Source organism: Squalius cephalus, assembly GCF_949319135.1.
Source record: "Squalius cephalus genome assembly, chromosome: 3".
Lineage (NCBI taxonomy): Eukaryota > Metazoa > Chordata > Actinopteri > Cypriniformes > Leuciscidae > Squalius > Squalius cephalus.
Window position 1 is genome coordinate 28,553,697 of NC_137124.1, and position 18,918 is coordinate 28,572,614.

Here is an 18,918-nt window from a genome sequence, read left to right on the forward strand (position 1 = left end):
CCTGCTCGAGTCGTCCTTGCAATGGAGGTTCGGGTTAAATAAGTAGTTCTTCCAGTGTTTCATCATTGGACTCGCGCTCACATTGATATGGTAAAATCGACATCATTGTTCGTTACTGTCTTTTGTTTACGGTGTAGGAAGCATCAGGACAGCTGATGTTGTTATGGCAATGGGCGTTTTTGTTTTTGACGCACGCGCTGTAAACCAATCACAACAGACTAAGATGTCTAGCCATTCAGAGCAGAGTAGTTTGCGGAAAGGCAGGATTTAGAGAGATTGATTCATCTGACGAGTTGTTTGAGAATCATTGAAAATGTAGTGATGTGCAAATGTATATTATGAGGAAATTAAACCGTTTTTTGACCTCTGATGCATGTAAACCTGTTGTAGGAGACTCCAAAACAACATTAGTAAACTTTAAAATAGCATAATAGGGGCACTTTAAGTCCAGGAAAGGGCACTGCTCAGCTTTGGTTAAATAATAATACCCGGTAATAAAAAAAGAGTGTTGTAAGGCAGAGAGAAAGTGTAAAAAAGACTCCAAGTATCGTATGAATGTTTAACTGCATGCTTGACTAGTTACCAAAAGTCAGTGAAAGTGGCTAACTCTGAATTCCTCTCAAAACTCATTACTGAAAATGCTAATTGACCGAAAATGCTAAGACAATTGATTCAGTGCTAAATCCCTTACCAGCTCCTTCTCTTGTTCCATCTTGGGAAACCTGTGAGAAATTTTTAACAAATTTTGATAAAGTTTTGGAGATCAAGGCTTCCAATAATCCAGCAACATATGATCCCCCTTTGATTTGTTCACCAACTGATTCGCTAACTTGTTTTCATCCAGTTACCTTTGCTCAGCTAGCTGATATTGTTTCCAAAGCTAAATGTTTCAGCTGTGAGTCTGATGTCATCCCAACTCGTCTTTTCAAGGAGGTGTTTGAAACCTTGAGCCCAGCTGTAACAGCTATTATTAACAGTTCTCTAGGCAATGGGATTGTGCCTGCTAGTTTTAAACATGCAGTGGTTCACCCTCTGCTAAAGAAACCTCATCTTGACACATCTATCCTCAGCAATTTTAGACCGATCTCCAAACTGCCTTTTATTTAAAGCTCTTAGAGAGAGTGGTGTATTGTCAGTTGAATTCCTATATCAGCATGTCCAATATATACTTTTCAGTCTGGTTATAAATCAATGCACATTACGGAAACTGCACCGCTTTCTTCTTTGTCGGTTCCCCTATTATGCAGTGTGACCCAAGGGTCCATTTTAGGCCCTTTTCTCTTTTCACTTTACATGCTACCATTGGGTGCCATTTTTAAGAAATAAGATTTCCTACCACTGCTATGCTGATGATACACAGTTTTATCTACCAGCTAAAACTGACAGTTCTTATCCTTTGGACGTGCTTTGCGACTGTTTTGAGGAGATCAAATGTTGGATGGCTAATAATTATTTTGCAATTAAATGAAAGCAAAAGCGAAATTTTAATCTTTTAATTTAGATTCTATTGCAGCCAGTGTTCAACCTCACGTAAGGAATCTTGGAGTTACATTTGATTCGTCACAAAATTTTGAGAAACAAATCAGTACAATGGTAAATGGAAGTTTCTTTCATCTGAGATCGGCTGCGAAATTAAAACAGTTTCTACCTCCGAAAGATTTGGAGACCGTAATCCACGCTCTCATAACATCATGTCTGGACTACTGTAATTCCCTGTACTGTGGCCTGCCTCAAATTGCGATCTCTCGCCTGCAAATTGTCCAAAATGCTGCAGCAAGACTTCTTACTGGCACAAAAAAGAAATATCACATTTCTCTTATTTTAGCGCCTTTGCATTGGCTTCCTGTAAAGTTTAGAATTGATTTTAAAATTGCTGTTTTTGTGTACAAGGCTTTATCTGGTGTTGCACCAAAATACATTAGTGACCTTCTGATTCCTTACTCTCCCCTAAGAACACTTAGGTCTGTTAATCAGCTTCTCTTAACTGTCTCACGTTTTCGCTGTAAAACTAAGGATGGTCAAGCCTTTTCTGCGGCAGCACCTAAACTTTGGAACAGTGTGCCCTTAAATGTGAGGTCTGCTCCTTCATTAGCCAGTTTTAAATCAGCGTTTAAATCTTATTTGTTCTCTCTGGCTTTTGATTAGATTAGTTAAAAGTTTCATTTTGAGGTTGTTATTTAGTTTTTTGTGGATTGTATTGTTTAATGCAATTACATTTTGCATGCTGCATGGTTTCTTTTTATACTTTCTTTTTATATGCTCAATGTTTTATTGTACAGCACATTGGTGCAACTCTGTTGATTTTAAATGTGCAATTGGATGCTTCTGCAGAGGTCAGGTACGGATGCCCTTCCCCTAGGGCCTAGGTGGATCTCGAACATGAGATGATGAAAGAGAACCAAACTACAAAAAACACACTGCTACAATCTTATCTAGGTCCGGTCTTCTGTCACAACTCGGCTGTATACAAACGCAGAAGATGAAGGAATCAGGTTCAAAAGTCTTTAATAATCCACACTAAAGAAAATCCAATTAAGGCAGGCAAATGAAACACAACCACAAAATAGACGAGACCGGACAACTAAGAACAGAAACACAGAAACTTAAATACAAGAGTCAAACAAGGTAATACAGCTGAATAGAATGACGAATCAAATTAACATCCATGACAAGAACAAACTAACCAAGGGAAGACAGTGCAAACTGAAAACAATGTCCATGTGATGAGTGTGTGTGTGACACTAAAAAGTATAAGAGGAGGTTTCCCAAGACTGACAGCCAGGCTAAAACTTGTGTTTCTTGTCGGGTGAAAGCTTCATTTAAAAGTGTGCAACAGTTTTTGTTAGCATTCTTGTAATTAAAATGAATAAGATAAATCACATCAGAACAAAAGAAACATATGTTGTCCTTTCCAGTAAACAAACATTTATTCATGCATGACTTGTTGCTTTTTTATCATCCATTATTCAATACTGACAAACATTAAATTAATCGCTCAAGTGACATTTCCCTTCCTCCTCACACATTTTGTTCCAAAAAATTCAAGTATCATATAACTCACGTATCAGTGCAGTTTGAGATTTATTTAGAAGCACAAATGTAGCATATATAACTTACTGCAATTATAGATAAAATAGTAGATCAGTATCAGAAGATCTTAGTTTGGCTCAGGGAGGAAAAGGTGAAGTTCAATGATACACAGAGTCAAGGTTGCAGTGCAATTGTGAGTTGTATTACATATAGGACAAGTATTTACAATATTTACACGTGCACATAAGAAGTATTCAGTTCAAAGTTATTAATGAGCATACAACAATCTCAGAATTCTCTCAATCATAAAAAGGTGCTTGAAGCCGCAGTGGTTCACAACACACAGCCCTCGAGACAGGCAGAGTCCAAGGAGTCCATGATGGAGCAGTTCATAAGATCATTACCAATGTGTAGATGTGTGAAAATGTCTCAGAGTGTGTGAAAATGTCTCAGAGTGTGTGTGCGCGCAAGTGTCAAAATTAGCAGCTGCAGTGCCTCCTACCACACCGGTAGATGCATGCACTCCGAAGCATCAGGTTTGGGCCAAGTGGCTCACCATCAATGCACAGAACCTGGCCTGTACAAAACAGGACCAATTAATACATCACTCTGATTCCAAGCATCACAACTATATCACCATAATCATAATATAATAAAGTCATCATATTATCATAATCAATCTCAGTTCGTTTGTTTCATCATGTACATGATTCAATATAAATACTGCATATAGCAATATAAATAATTTAACAATCAGCAAGAGTACTCTTATAAATAGACAAATATCAATAAATAGCTTCAAAATACATTTCAGAATCAAAGAGTAGTTGACTTCATAATTCAATATTCAACAACAATATTAAGATTAATTAATGCATTGCTCATTTAAATAGGCACAAAATGTATATATATAGTCAGACTCAGTATGATCAAAGTACAGCCAGCGCCAGCACCGGCTAACAAAACCATATACACGTACAACACACTTTTAGCACCGTATAACAAACAGTGACAAACTCACCAGTTCCTGTATCAAGTCACTCAACAGCAGTCATTTGAAAAGGTAGAGGCAATCTAAAAGGTTGGCATACATAATAGTTAAACCAGCAGTTTAATTAATAAAATGTTTGAACGGCTAAACGCCTACCTGCATCAGCTCAACACACCGGCTCGCGCACACACATACCAAACAACAGCGCGCGGCCATATTTAAAGGAAAGTGACGCAACACTGTCAAGTCTCGCAATGCTTCACGAAGTCTCGCGACAACGCGAACACAGGGTGGAACCGCGAATAAGGAGAATAAGGAAAAACGTTTGGGTTACACCCTCCCCCTTTAAATCATGCACGTCCCCGTTGCATAGAAACTGCAGAAGCAAGCTATTACAGTTTAGGGACAGAGTCTGCTGCAGCGGTGTGACTAAGGGCCTCTGTATAAACTTTAGACAAGCTATGAAAAAGTTTGGATGACTGAAATTAACGGGTTGCCCAATACTGCATATTGAAGTCGTTGAAGGGGTTGACGCTGCCAACCTGAACGTCTGGGTACTACATCAGATTCCACTATATCACTGGGGGCAGTAGCAGAACTATGAGCAGCGAGACCCACAGATGACTCAGATTGGACCGGCTCACGAGCTTCAGCCTAGGGCTCCAGAAGCATCTCAGCTTCAGACACATTGACAGTTATCTCTTCCACAGGAATTTCCAATTCTCCTCCCACAGGTAGCTCCATCTCTCTCGTAACATGTTCATCTATCGGATCAAGTAGAGAATTTCCAAGCTCTTCCAACTCAGCCTCTTCCACAGGAGTTTCTACCTCGCAGATGAACATAGACGGATCTTCACCAATGGTTGGCCAGGACTCTTCAATGTCAGGTAAATGGGTTGCAATTGAAGGTCTTCTTGCAGGGCTTTGTGGAAAAGGTGGAACAAATTCAGTGTCACTTGGGGCTGTCGGTACGGCAGACCCCACAATGTCACGGGTCGTTGGGTCATGTTCACCTCCACTCACTCTTTCCACACTGAACTTCATTGGGGACTGAGGAAAACTCCCAAGGATGGTAAGTTCAGCATCCTCTGTATCCTCATCCTCAAAGATGTCAACTTGGTCAGTACAGTTGCGACTCTGGCTACGAGTATGGGGTTTTTGAACAGTAAGATCTTCTGGAAAATCCTCTATAACAGAAGCCGATAGGAAGCCACAGGGCAAGAGCAGATCACGATGGAGCGTGCGATTAGGTCCCTCCCTGGTCTCTGGTCTCACAATGTAAACTGGAAGATCCCCAGCACGCTTCACAACCACATACACCTCTTGTTCCCACTTGTCTTCTAGCTTGTGTTTTCCTCGAATTCGGACTCTGTCCCCAACATCCAAGCTGGCAGGTTTTACACGTTGATCGAACCGACTCTTGTTCCTTTTAGCTGACTTCTGAGCATTCTGGCATGTAAGCTTATAGCTCTCCTCAAGACGTGATCTTAAGTCCTTCACATACTGGGAGTGCGAGAAAGATAAAGAGTCACGGACTGGCAACCCGAAAGCGAAGTCAACCGGGAGTCGTGGTGATCGTCCAAACAGGAGTTCATAAGGTGTGAACCCTGTGACCTCATTCCACGTGCAGTTATACGCATGGACAAGAGGTTTAACGTATTCCCTCCACTTAGCCTTCTGCTTGCTCTCGAGAGTTCCCAGCATGTTTAACAGCGTCCGGTTAAAGCGCTCGACAGGGTTGCCCCTGGGATGGTATGGAGTAGTCCGAGTTTTCTTGATGCCAGCTACATCGCAGAGCTCTTTAATCAGTTTAGACTCAAAGTCTGGGCCTTGGTCAGAATGTAGGTGTTCTGGAATGCCGTAGCAAACCATAAAGTCGTTCCACAGACACTTCGCCACAGTTTTAGCCTTCTGGTTTGCAGTTGGAATAGCGACTGCAAATTTGGTGAAGTGATCAGTAAGCACTAAGATGTTCTTGGTGTTGCTGCTGTCCGGCTCAAGCGTTAGAAAATCCATACATACTAGTTCCAAAGGACGACTGGTTTGAATATTTACTAAAGGAGCTGCCTTTTCAGGAGGAGTCTTACGTCTTATACACCGACCACAGGTTTTGATGAAGTTCTCAACGTTAGCTGCCATTTTTGGCGAGAAGAATCGCTGTCGCACCAAATCCAGAGTTCGCTCTATGCCCATGTGCCCCATGTCACTATGAAGACTCTTCAGCACAGTAGAACGCAACCTTGGAGGCAGAACAAGCTGAAGGACAAGTTTATCTTCGTCCTGTCTTCTCCTGTATAAAATTCCATCTTCCAACTCTAACCGATTCCACTCCCGTAGTAACAATGGAAGCTCAGGAAGTTCCTCTCTGACAGTGGAAGAGACCTTTTCTCCCGTCTCAAGCTGGTAAATGACCTCTCGAATTGCTGGATCGGCATGCTGCTCTTCTTTCAAGTCAGCGTGGTTCAAAGGGGAAATGACAGGAAGGCCATGTGACTCTTCCTCAGCAAAACAATCAGGAATAATATTAGCATGGACAGAAAGAGACTCAACTAATGTCACATCAAGTCGAGTGTAGTCAGCAGGACAGCATGATCTGACAAGACTGCTCTGACATATAGCAACCACAATGTCGGGGGAGATTTCTGCAGCTTCACCGGGGTCACACAGTTGCCCTGCTAGGCGGTTCACAAATTCCCATTCTTCACAGCTTGTAGCCTTATCTGGCACTTCATGGTAACGTCTGGACAGAGCATCAGCATCAAAGTTGTGTTTGCCAGCACGGTACTGCATCTTGAAGGAATACGCTGACAATGCAGCTAGCCACCGGTGGCTTGTGGCGTCCAATTTTGCTGAGGTCAAAACGTATGTAAAAGGATTGTTGTCTGTAACAACTGTAAAGTTAGCACCATAAAGATAATCATGTAATTTCTCTGTGACACTCCATTTTAAGGCCAGAAACTCAAGTTTGTGTGCCGGATATCGAGACTCACTCTGAAATAGGCCTCGGCTGGCATAGGCAATTACCCGGAGTTGATCATCCTGTTCTTGGTATAGAACGGTTCCCAATCCGATTATGCTAGTATCTGTGTGAAGGATGTAGGGCAACTTCGGATTGGCGAACCCAAGGACAGGAGCAGATGTTAACTTAGAAATCACTGTGTCAAAAGCAGCTTGACAATCAGACGTCCATCTCTCCCCAAAGGACTGCTTCGGGTCCAGGAACTTTCCAGCAGGACTTTTATCTTTGCTAGACTGACGGATGGGTGCATAGCCTCTAGTAAGGACATTGAGAGGTTTTACTATGATGGAGTAATCTTTGATGAACCTTCGATAGTATCCTGCAAACCCTAGGAAGGACCGTAGCTCTTTAAGATTTCGGGGGACTGGCCAGGATTTGAGAGCCGATATTTTTTCAGGGTCCGTTTCAACACCCTTTTCAGACACGACATGTCCAAGATAACGTACACTGGACTGGAAAAATGTGCATTTTTCAGGGGACAGCTTCAAGCCGAATTCCTTCAGGCGGGTAAGTACTCGGAATAAGCGCTTCTCATGTTCCTCTAAAGTGTCAGAGAAGATAATGATGTCGTCTAGAAATACAAGGGCTTCCTTGAGATCTAAATCCCCCATGCACTTCTCCATAAGTCTCTGGAATGTACTTGGAGCATTCGTAACGCCTTGTGGCATCCGATTCCATTCCCAGAAACCCAGCGGTGTGACAAATGCGGTTTTAGCCTTGTCGGCTTCACTCATTTGAATCTGATAATATCCAGACTTTAGATCCAGAACTGTGAACCATCTGGAGCCCGTTAATGCTGAAAACGACGCTTCAAGGTTCGGCAGGGCATAGGCATCTTTCACAGTTTGTAAATTTAATTTACGATAGTCGATGCACAACCTAACAGCGTCATTCCGTTTCCGGACCACCACAATTGGGGAGGCAAATGGTGACTCTGACTCCCGAATAATGTCAGCTTCAAGCAGATCCCGCAAATGGCTTCGGACAGCTTCAATGTCGCGGGGATGGATAGGCCTGGCTCGAAGCTTGAAAGAAGTTTCATCGTGAAGCTTGATATGGTGTTTTACCTGGTCCGTACAGCCGAAATCAAGGTCGTGGTAAGAAAACACTTCAGGCATTTGATTGAGCTTGGATGTTACTCGCTCTTTCCATTCAGGTGGGATAGGCGATTCTCCAAAGTTTAACTCCAAAGTGCTTCTTTGGGGACCTCCTTGGACTGGAGAAGTGTTTACGGTATGCTGGGCCAGGATGGTAGGTGATGTACCAATATCAGCAACTACTGTCATTGGTGGAATGAGAACATCTTGTTCAGACTCGTTCATAACGAGAACAGGAACCTTGTAGGGAGCATGAGTTGGAAGTGTGATGACACAACTCTGGACGCATAGCCCACCAGGAAGAGGTGATAGGGGGTGTTCAATCAGAGCCCATGGAACTGTAGTTGGACTGTCTATTCTGGCAGAGCCTTCTAGGACAATGGTCTGACCAGAAGGAATCAGGACTGGTGTCTGACTCAACAACTTCACGGATCCTGCTCGACCCAGCTGGCTTTGTTGGTGCTTCAGTTGTAAGAGCTTTAGAACTGCACAGTACCCTTGGGCCGTAGGTTGAAAATTAGAGATGTCACTGCTGGTGTATCGCTCATATAAAGGCTCCAGAGTATTCATGCCAATAAGCACAATTGAAGAACCCTCAGGATGACCATCGGGTACAACCAAAGCAAGAGTCGGCACATCAAATTCTACTCCCACGAACTCTTTGTGAAAATCTATGGTCATCTCTACATACCCCAAGTATGGCACTGACTGACCGGCGGCACCCTCTACCTGGAGTAAGTCGTAAAGTGGCTTCACAGGGTGATCGCTGAGACTTTGGTTGCAAAAAGAGACTGGAATCGTAGTGACCTGCGAGCCTGTATCCAAAAGGCAGTGGTAGTTCTGTCCAGCAATCTGGACGACTGCAGAACATTTGGAGCCCACCAGGCCCTTTGGAAGTTGTATGGTTGCATTCTTTATCTTGGGCTGTGAAATTTCTGCACACTTGACAATCTTCTTTTCCTTGGGACGGATTTGGTCCCCTCTGGCCCCTGTCTGTCCCACAACAGGAACCGGGCTCAGTTTACATGGACGGAGTTGGAAGCATTTTGTTGGTTGCTAGTGAACCGTTTCTTTTTACGAGCAACCAGAGTAGAATTGGGTTCATTCTCACACTGGGGACGAATGTGGCCATCCTCACCACACCGAAAGCAATAACCAGGTTTTGCCGAAATAGGTGTGGAGCGACGAGGCTGCTGATTAGTGGCCCTGGCATGTGGCTTACTATAGGTGGAAGTCTTGGGGATAGAGTTGGTCTTTGACTGGCTGGCCATTAGCATGGCTAACTGTCGCTGGACGTCAGCTAGTTGTTGAGCTAGTTGCTGGGTTATGTTAATCAAAGCGGTAACTGCACCCCCATCTTCAGGGTTAACGCGAGCAAACTGGGCATGAGATGTAGCTTTCTGCCGTGTAGACCCCAGATGTTGCTTCATTCGATGTGCTTTTGCTGCCTCTCGGTCCTCTTCAGTACGCAAGAGGAGCAGCAGCTCAGCAAAAGTGGGTGGACAAGTCGTCTTTTGTTTTAGCTGGAGCTCAGCAATCAAAGAATTGTCCCAGCATCCACGACAAAACTGGTTCAACAAATGCCGGTTTGATTCAGACTCCATCACCCCTCCCCTTTTCATGACGGAATTCAGGATAACCTGGAGCCGTTGGAAGTAGGCAGATGGTTTCTCACCAGTATCCTGAAATGTGTCCATGAATCTAGCAAACAGTTCATCCCCATCTTGAACAGTAGCATATGCAGAGTCAAGAGTGTCTAGATACACTGTAGGCAATGTGCTGGAACTCAATTGCTTGACCATGTCTGCTGCTGGAGGAAGGAGGCTCTCCACTATCCTCCTAGAACGATGGAGATCAGACACAGATGGATCCTTCAACAGCAGTTCCACTCCTGATCGCCAGGCGTCACTAATCAGCAGCCTCGTCGCTCCACACCTACTTCGGCAAAACCTGGTTATTGCTTTCGGTGTGGTGAGGAGGGCCACATTCGTCCCCAGTGTGAGGGGATGGTGATGTCCTGGCTGGCTCGCCAAAGTTATGTAGCATATATAACTTGCTGCAATTATAGATAAAATAGTAGATCAGTGTAACGGGGTATGTTGTTATGGGAAGAAGGAGGCGGGAACCGGCGAACATTCAACATTTTTAATAAATAAATAAACAATACAAAAATGAAAATAAAAGCCAGCAGCCCCTCACGGACTACTGCTGGCAACACAAAACAGAAACAACACATCAAATAAAAATCAGGCCTGTCCTCTCTCGCTCTTCACTGTCGTCGCTCCTCCTTTATGCTTCCGCTCCTCCGAGAGAGATGCGAGACCGGTGCGTCGCGCACGTGTCGCTCATTATCAATCGCGCCACCGGCCTCGCGCCGTCCTCCCACGGCCCTCGACCTCGTCGTGCTCGCCACATACCCCCATCGCCCCTCGCAGGCCGGGGGGCACCCACGAGACTGCGCTTACTCCCCCTCCCCCCCCTCCCCGGGGGGACCGATCACGGCGGCTGCGGTACCTGGGCTGGAGGTATGGATAGACGAGGTGAGGGAAAAGGAGACGGAAGCACGAGGAGCGACAGAGACGAGAGAGGGGAGAGAGGAAAAAAAAAAAAAAAAAAAAAAAAAAATTCTTGATCCGGTTCCCGGACACACTGCCGCTCGGTCCTCAACCGGCTGAGAGTCACTCGCGGTGCCATGCGATGGTACTGGACATTCGTTGGGGGGCGGCTCGACGCTCTTTCGCCTCCTGGCGGCCGGCGGTGACTCCTCCTGTCGAGGGCAGCTGGCAGCGAGTTTCCCGTTCCCTGCTCCGCCCCCATCATGGCCGACGGCAACAGGCTCCGGCCCACGGCGAACGGGAGCGACTCCTCCGCTCCCTCTTGGACGGCAGCCACCCCTCCTCGATCCAGGAGCACGGTGTCGAGCTCTCCGTCCCACCAGATCTTCCATCGCTCCAGCACCATCGCCTCGGGCAGCAATCGGCGGCCGTCGCTCCCTCGTGCTGCCCGACCTCCTCAGCACCGCGATCCCCCCCAGCAGCGAGGGCTCTCCGACAGCGTGTCACTCCTTCTTCCCGGGTTTCGGCACCAATGTAACGGGGTATGTTGTTATGGGAAGAAGGAGGCGGGAACCGGCGAACATTCAACATTTTTAATAAATAAATAAACAATACAAAAATGAAAATAAAAGCCAGCAGCCCCTCACGGACTACTGCTGGCAACACAAAACAGAAACAACACATCAAATAAAAATCAGGCCTGTCCTCTCTCGCTCTTCACTGTCGTCGCTCCTCCTTTATGCTTCCGCTCCTCCGTGAGAGATGCGAGACCGGTGCGTCGCGCACGTGTCGCTCATTATCAATCGCGCCACCGGCCTCGCGCCGTCCTCCCACGGCCCTCGACCTCGTCGTGCTCGCCACAATCAGTATCAGAAGATCTTAGTTTGGCTCAGGGAGGAAAAGGTGAAGTTCAATGATACACAGAGTCAAGGTTGCAGTGCAATTGTGAGTTGTATTACATATAGGACAACAAGTATTTACAATATTTACACGTGCACATAAGAAGTATTCAGTTCAAAGTTATTAATGAGCATACAACAATCTCAGAATTCTCTCAATCATAAAAAGGTGCTTGAAGCCATAGTGGTTCACAACACACAGCCCTCGAGACAGGCAGAGTCCAAGGAGTCCATGATGGAGCAGTTCATAAGATCATTACCAATGTGTAGATGTGTGAAAATGTCTCAGAGTGTGTGAAAATGTCTCAGAGTGTGTGTGCGCGCAAGTGTCATAGTCAACCTCATGAGTGGGTCTGGGATGCCGACCTGAGAAAACCCTGATCCTCTGGTGATGTGCTGCACTCTCCTCATTCTTCACAATGTGCTCTACTACATAGCGCTGAACCTCAGGTGGATGGACATCAATGCTGGAAGTGGAATGTCTCATCCCTGGCTGCATAGGATTAGATGGATCAATGCGGGGCTCAGCGACAGACCTGGGAGTAGCAGTGTTCACGAGGGGGACAGGAATGGCTGATGGAGACTGAGTTGATGGCTTCACTGACGGCTCTGGCAGCATGGCCGACTCAGTGACTGGTGGATCTTCCACATGAGGCACAGGGCAGAGCTCGGAGACCGAAAGTCCAATCTGAGACATCGTTGTTTTGAGCACTTCGGTGTAATCCACCCCAGTTAATTTGGCTAAATTCTGCAAATCAGACAAATATAACATAGTTTTAGCTTTAGCAAAGTGATCTGTACAAACAGAAGATAGCTCAGAAATACAACATGTATGGGTCTTTTTAGACGAGATCCAGGTGTGCGGCAAAATGGGACGCAGCGCTTCCAAAGCTGCACCGCTAGTAAATTCAACAACAAGCACACCATCATACTCAGATTCGGTCTCAGAAATTTCCTCAATCTTACTGACTGAAACATATTGGCTTAGAAACTCAATAACTTCATTACTTTCTGGTCCTGTTATGGCCTCCAACAGCACAGCATTTGGAAATTTGATACCACGTTTCAAAAACACATCCATTGTTCTTACTGAACTGCAATAAACCCAAATGAATAACTCAAATGCACATTAAACTCACCAAATCCTCCTGGCTGGCTCGCCAAAGTTATGTAGCATATATAACTTGCTGCAATTATAGATAAAATAGTAGATCAGTATCAGAAGATCTTAGTTTGGCTCAGGGAGGAAAAGGTGAAGTTCAATGATACACAGAGTCAAGGTTGCAGTGCAATTGTGAGTTGTATTAGATATAGGACAACAAGTATTTACAATATTTACACGTGCACATAAGAAGTATTCAGTTCAAAGTTATTAATGAGCATACAACAATCTCAGAATTCTCTCAATCATAAAAAGGTGCTTGAAGCCGCAGTGGTTCACAACACACAGCCCTCGAGACAGGCAGAGTCCAAGGAGTCCATGATGGAGCAGTTCATAAGATCATTACCAGTGTGTAGATGTGTGAAAATGTCTCAGAGTGTGTGTGCACACAAGTGTCAAAATTAGCAGCTGCAGTGCCTCCTACCACACCGGTAGATGCATGCACTCCGAAGCATCAGGTTTGGGCCAAGTGGCTCGCCATCAATGCACAGAACCTGGCCTGTACAAAACAGGACCAATTAATACATCACTCTGATTCCAAGCATCACAACTATATCATTATTTATCAATCATAATTTAACAATCAGCAAGAGTACTCTAATAAATAGACAAATATCAATAAATAGCTTTAAAATACATTTCAGAATCAAAGAGTAGTTGACTTCATAATTCAATATTCAACAACAAACAATTAATTATTAAGATTAATTAATGTATTGCTCATTTAAATAGGCACAAAATGTATATATATAGTCAGACTCAGTATGATCAAAGTACAGCCAGCGCCAGCACCGGCTAACAAAAAAAAAACACATACAACACACTTTTAGCACCGTATAACAAACAGTGACAAACTCACCAGTTCCTGTATCAAGTCACTCAACAGCAGTCATTTGAAAAGGTAGAGGCAATCTAAAAGGTTGGCATACATAATAGTTAAACCAGCAGTTTAATTAATAAAATGTTTGAACGGCTAAACGCCTACCTGCATCAGCTCAACACACCGGCTCGCGCACACACATACCAAACAACAGTGCGCGGACGTATTTAAAGGAAAGTGACGCAACACTCTGTCAAGTCTCGCGATGCTTCACGAAGTCTCGCGACAACGCGAACACAGGGTGGAACCAAGCGGGAAGGAAGTCGACCGGAAGTTGAAGCCGGCCGCGTGCCACCATCTTGTAGCAGAACTTCACCTGCTGTTAGCATTCCATTGACTCCCATTCATTTTGGCGTCACTTTGACAGCGAATAACTTTACATCTGAGCCGTTTGAAGACTCCATTTGTCCATTATTTATTTCTAAAGAAACACGACAATGTATAAAATGCTCCATTACCTTGTAGCTTATGTTATGGCCCCGTAGAAGCAGTTTTTGTAAAAGTAGGCTAACGATTGCATCATAACCACGCGACTCTCTGTCGCACAGTAGAGAGATTACCGTATGGACGGGAGGAGAAGCTCGCGGGCAATCAGGGAGACGTGGAGGCAAAATTACAAAATAATTAATCAGAATACCTAGCAAAAGTTTCTCCTGCTCCAAGCTCATGGACACCTCCTACTCACACTCTCCGTCTCTGCAAGTTTCGGAAGGGAATGATTCAGATTTCTCATGCCACAGCTACTAGAAGACAGACGGGTTGCTCACGTCACATCTACGTCATCAAGCTCTGTTTGAGTCGGTTTGAGTCTGCGCGTCAGGAACGGAAGTCCTAAAAAAAAACGCTAAAAATGGGCTTCACTTGTCTCAATTGAGTTCCAATGAGATGGCTCTGTCCACTTCTTATACTGTCTATGGGTGGAACCGCGAATAAGGAGAATAAGGAAAAACGTCTGGGTTGCACAAAGGTTAGCACAAATACAGTTGTAGTTTTTTTAGTTTTGAATATGCAGTCTTTCCAAAGCTGTGGGATTAGAGAACACCATTGCACATATATGATTTTGTTGCTGTTATCAAAGCAGTAGATATTAGTAGCACATTGTGCATGAAGACTCCTGCTTTTAACCAGGTTGCATTCATTACATCTGCTACAGCTGCAATATCCTTGCTGAAAAATCCATCATAAACTAGCATGGCATTCCATGCTGTCACGGTCACCAGCTCAGTCACTGTCAAGCACTGCATTTTTGTCCTTCTGCTCACCGCCACACTTTCAGCACCATCAGCCTCATTAACAGCACCTCATAAAAGCACACACCTCACAACAGTTCATTGTCCAGTCTTGTTTGACTTATGTCAACTACTTCCCTGTCACCAGCGATATTCCCTAGTGATATTCTCCAACGTCTGTCTCCAGCGATCTTTTCCTATGTTATTTTCCAGCGTTTGTCTCCAACACTCTAAAAAGCTTAACTATGATTTACTAAATTTTTTTGGTGAAACATTTTTACACTCAAAAAAATGTAATACATTTTAAAGCTGTGAAATCAATAAAATATACTGTACGAATTGAGTAAATGCAAGTAAAAAAAAAAATTAAGTAAATCTGAGCAACTGCACCTGGTAGCCTACATTAACAAATAAACTTGAGTAGAAATAATTGAACATTTAAACATTTAAAAAACAATATTTAGTAATATGAGTAATATTAACTGTTTTTATTTATGAGTAATATTAACTTTTTTTTATTTCTTCTAAACCTTTGTAAAATAGATACAACCACCAGTATACATGACACTGGCCATTATTGTCGATGAGTACAGCAATACAGCATATTTTACACTGTTTTAACATGTAGCCTATACAATATTGCCTACATTTAAACTCATTTAACAAACATTTTAGAAGTAAAAATGAAACATTTAAACGTTTAGGTAGCCTAATTCAAGTGTAATCAACCAGTCTGTTATCCAATTTCCACCGGATCAGCGCTGGTTCTCGTGCCGGAGACGGACTTGTGCTCTGCGGGTGACCTTCGAACTTCAGACCGCCGTCCTGCGTTTCACTCATAGCCGAAAGATACCTACTGGGAGCGACTGGCTCCATAACCTGCCAATAAACAAACAGTGCACAGTTCTGAGGACATTTTATCATCCAAATGAATTATATTCATTATCATTAGGAATAAAGTTGTGTGTTTTATGCAAGGCGTTTCAATCACGCGAAATGACAGGCGCGACTCTCCTTTAGGTGTCACATTGCGCCTCTTTATGTTGTTTTGCATTAAATAAAATGATTTAAAGCAGTAAACAGTAATGATTTTAAAGATAAAACAAAACATACACAAACCTGAATTTCACAGAGGAAATGCACCAATTCTGCGATGCTGAGAAGAGAAGAGAAGTGAACTGTTCTGGACTGGAGAGAATTCAAACAGCCTGCGCTCACTCAACCGTTGAGTTGTCATCAGGTCAGAGGATGGGGGAGGGCTGCATTGTTTTAATCTTTCTTATACTGTCTATGGTTTTAATTGAGTAAACTTACTCAATTCCTTGTGTGTTATGTAAGGGATAATGTAGAGCGAGGCGGTTGTTATAGCGAATACAACCCCGACAGGCTGATCGGGACCCCGACGTGAAGCGGAGGGCTCTTGAATCAGCCTGAAGGGGTTGTATTCGCTATAACAACCGCCTCGCTCTACATTATCCCGCGTATTACATGGCTACCCACCAAATAAATCAATTTGACACAAAATATTGATTTAAAAAGGAGTTTATTGATTTAAAAAACGATTGTATTGCTTCCGCTAAAGAAAAGTCCGTTCCGTCTCTACGGTTAGAATCCTGCGTCCATAGCAACGCTCTGTTTTTCATGGCAACGGTGTGTTATACTTCGCAGCGGTCTTGTTATGATGATGCGGAGATGAACCCAATCGCAGACAGTAAATACTTAACACAAGGTTTATTAATGACAAAAACAGAAAACAAAACCCACGAGGGGGCAAAACAAGACAGGATAGACTATTCCAGACTGACAAGACTAGACTAAGACTCAGACAAAAAAAACTAGACAATAAACTAACAGCTAAGACAGGATCAAACTCTTCTTTCTAGACAAGACTTTCAACAGGTTACTCACGGATTGTTTCACACAATGAATGACAATGAACCGGCACAGGACAGCAAACACAAGGGGATTAAATAGGGAGAAATGAGAATGAATTCCCCCTTTTTTGCATAAGAGAATAAATAAATTGTCATTGTCATTTTACAGAATATGGCAGGAGATTTTAATACAGATGAGGGTCCATCTACCTCCACACAGAATCTTAGCAGTGTAAGAAATGTTCTGCAGTTCTCCTTCCTCATTTAAATATTTGGTCTGTGTTTGTATTACAGACTTTATCAGTCATGTTTAATTATTCTGTCTTTCTAGTTGCCTGCCAAAGAGCTGTATAAGGTCTACCTTCAAAAGCAAATCAGAAAAAGTGACATGGAGATGGACCTTATACAGCTTCAAATGGAGGAGAAAAGGCTTAACCTAAAAAAAGGCCAGATTTGAATTGCTGGAGCACCAGCTTAAGGTGGGAAAAAGTATGTGAACAGTAATCTGTCATTGGTTGATGAATGAAATCTAAAGCAATAAATACAAATGTCTTTTGTTACAGGAAATAAAGAAACAATGAACAACACTTGACTGTTAACTGGTTTTAATTAAAGTGATTTTGGCAAATCATGTCTCGTACCACCCTGCCATCTCTTTGGTCTACTGGGTTCACTGGGGGTTCCTCTTGGCCATCTTCAAGAGAAGGGGGGGCCCTCTCACCTCTCAGAGTGGCAATGTTGTGAAGAACAACACAAGCAGCTGTGATGTCACATGACCTTTCTGGGTTGACCCTGAGCCCACGCAGGCACTGAAACCTTGCCTTCAGGATACCTATGGTCCATGTTCTGCTGTGGGCCAGGTTGAATTGTGCCTGTGGTCCAGGCTCAGGTTCAGGGTAGGGTGTCATCATATAGGGCAGACAGGGGTACCCTCTGTCCCCCAGCAAGTAACCATTGAAGTGTCATATAAAGGTAGTTAAAGTGTATAATTGCATTAAAAAAAAAAAAAAAACATAAAAAAAAAAAAAAAAAAAAACATTGTGTAAGGCAAAACATACCCTGTTGAAATTTGTGGCACAATGATGACTCCCTAAACATTCTGGCATCATGTACAGACCCTGGCCATTTGGCTTCAACATTAGTGATGAGGTGGGTTGCATCACATATTACCTAGTTAGTGGGGACCAGTAATGAGGGTGATTTAATGGTTTAAACACCCAAACATTTAACACCCAAACAAATCTATTGTCACCTGCACATTGATGCTATGGATTGACTTCCTATTAACATAGTCTCCTTCATTGACTGAAGGAGCTTTAATGGGAATGGGTTCCATCAATGCACCCAATCACATTTGGGAACCCTGAAATTGAAAGTTATATAATTAGAAACTTTTAAAATTATTGTGACTGTCACTCTATACATAGTATGAATAGATTAAGTATAGTGCTATGTAACTAAAATGGTCTTTCATAGAATATCAGAGAATGGACAAACCCACCACTCTGTGGAATTCCTCTTTAATGACCCTCAGTGGTTTATGGCCAGGGAACTGCACAAAAGTGTGTAGGAACCGTTTGAGTGCAATGCATACTGTACGAACAGCCCTACACACAGTTGCCTTTCCCACATGCTCTGCATCGCTTATTGTATACAAAAAACTCACCGTCGCAAAAAAAGTTAAATAAATGGAGTTAAACATTTAACTCCATTATCTTCGTTTAATAAATTAACGATTCTTTTGAAAAACGGCAACGCTCCCGCAAATATTCATTTGGATACGAAAACAAGTCAAGTCAAGTCAAGTCAACTTTATTTATATAGCACTTTTCACAATACAGATTGTATCAAAGCAGCTTCACAGTATTAAATAAAATAGTACATCAGTGTTTGTTTCTAGTGTAAAACATCCACGTTTGGTAATGCTGATCAATAGTATTGATATTGAAAAACACATTGATACGTGGTCGTATCACCCTCTCACGGCGGAAAAGAATTCGTATTATCTGTGCTTCCACATCCACTGGATCGTCTTTAAAACGACACGCCATGCTCAGTAACCTTCTGAAACAAACTTCTTGCAAAACCTTCTTACATACAGAAAGCGAACCCGCCTCTCGCACCACATGGTGCTCGATTATTTATGAGCGTCTATACACGAGGGAAGAAAAGACGGTTAAGT

General features: G+C 43.3%; 1 protein-coding gene across 1 annotated transcript in view; it reads right to left on the reverse strand.

Annotated features, from left to right (window-relative positions):
* Positions 1-4,675: 4,675 nt before the first annotated feature.
* Positions 4,676-18,918, reverse strand: part of LOC307155253 (uncharacterized protein) — a gene marked incomplete at its 3' end in the record, with an annotated part of 42,178 nt that continues 27,935 nt past the window's right edge. The window contains exon 2 of the mRNA XM_079865816.1: positions 4,676-6,951. Within this exon, the coding sequence (XP_079721942.1) occupies positions 4,676-6,811 (2,136 nt within the window). The 5' untranslated portion in view covers positions 6,812-6,951. The remainder of the gene's footprint in view (positions 6,952-18,918) is intronic.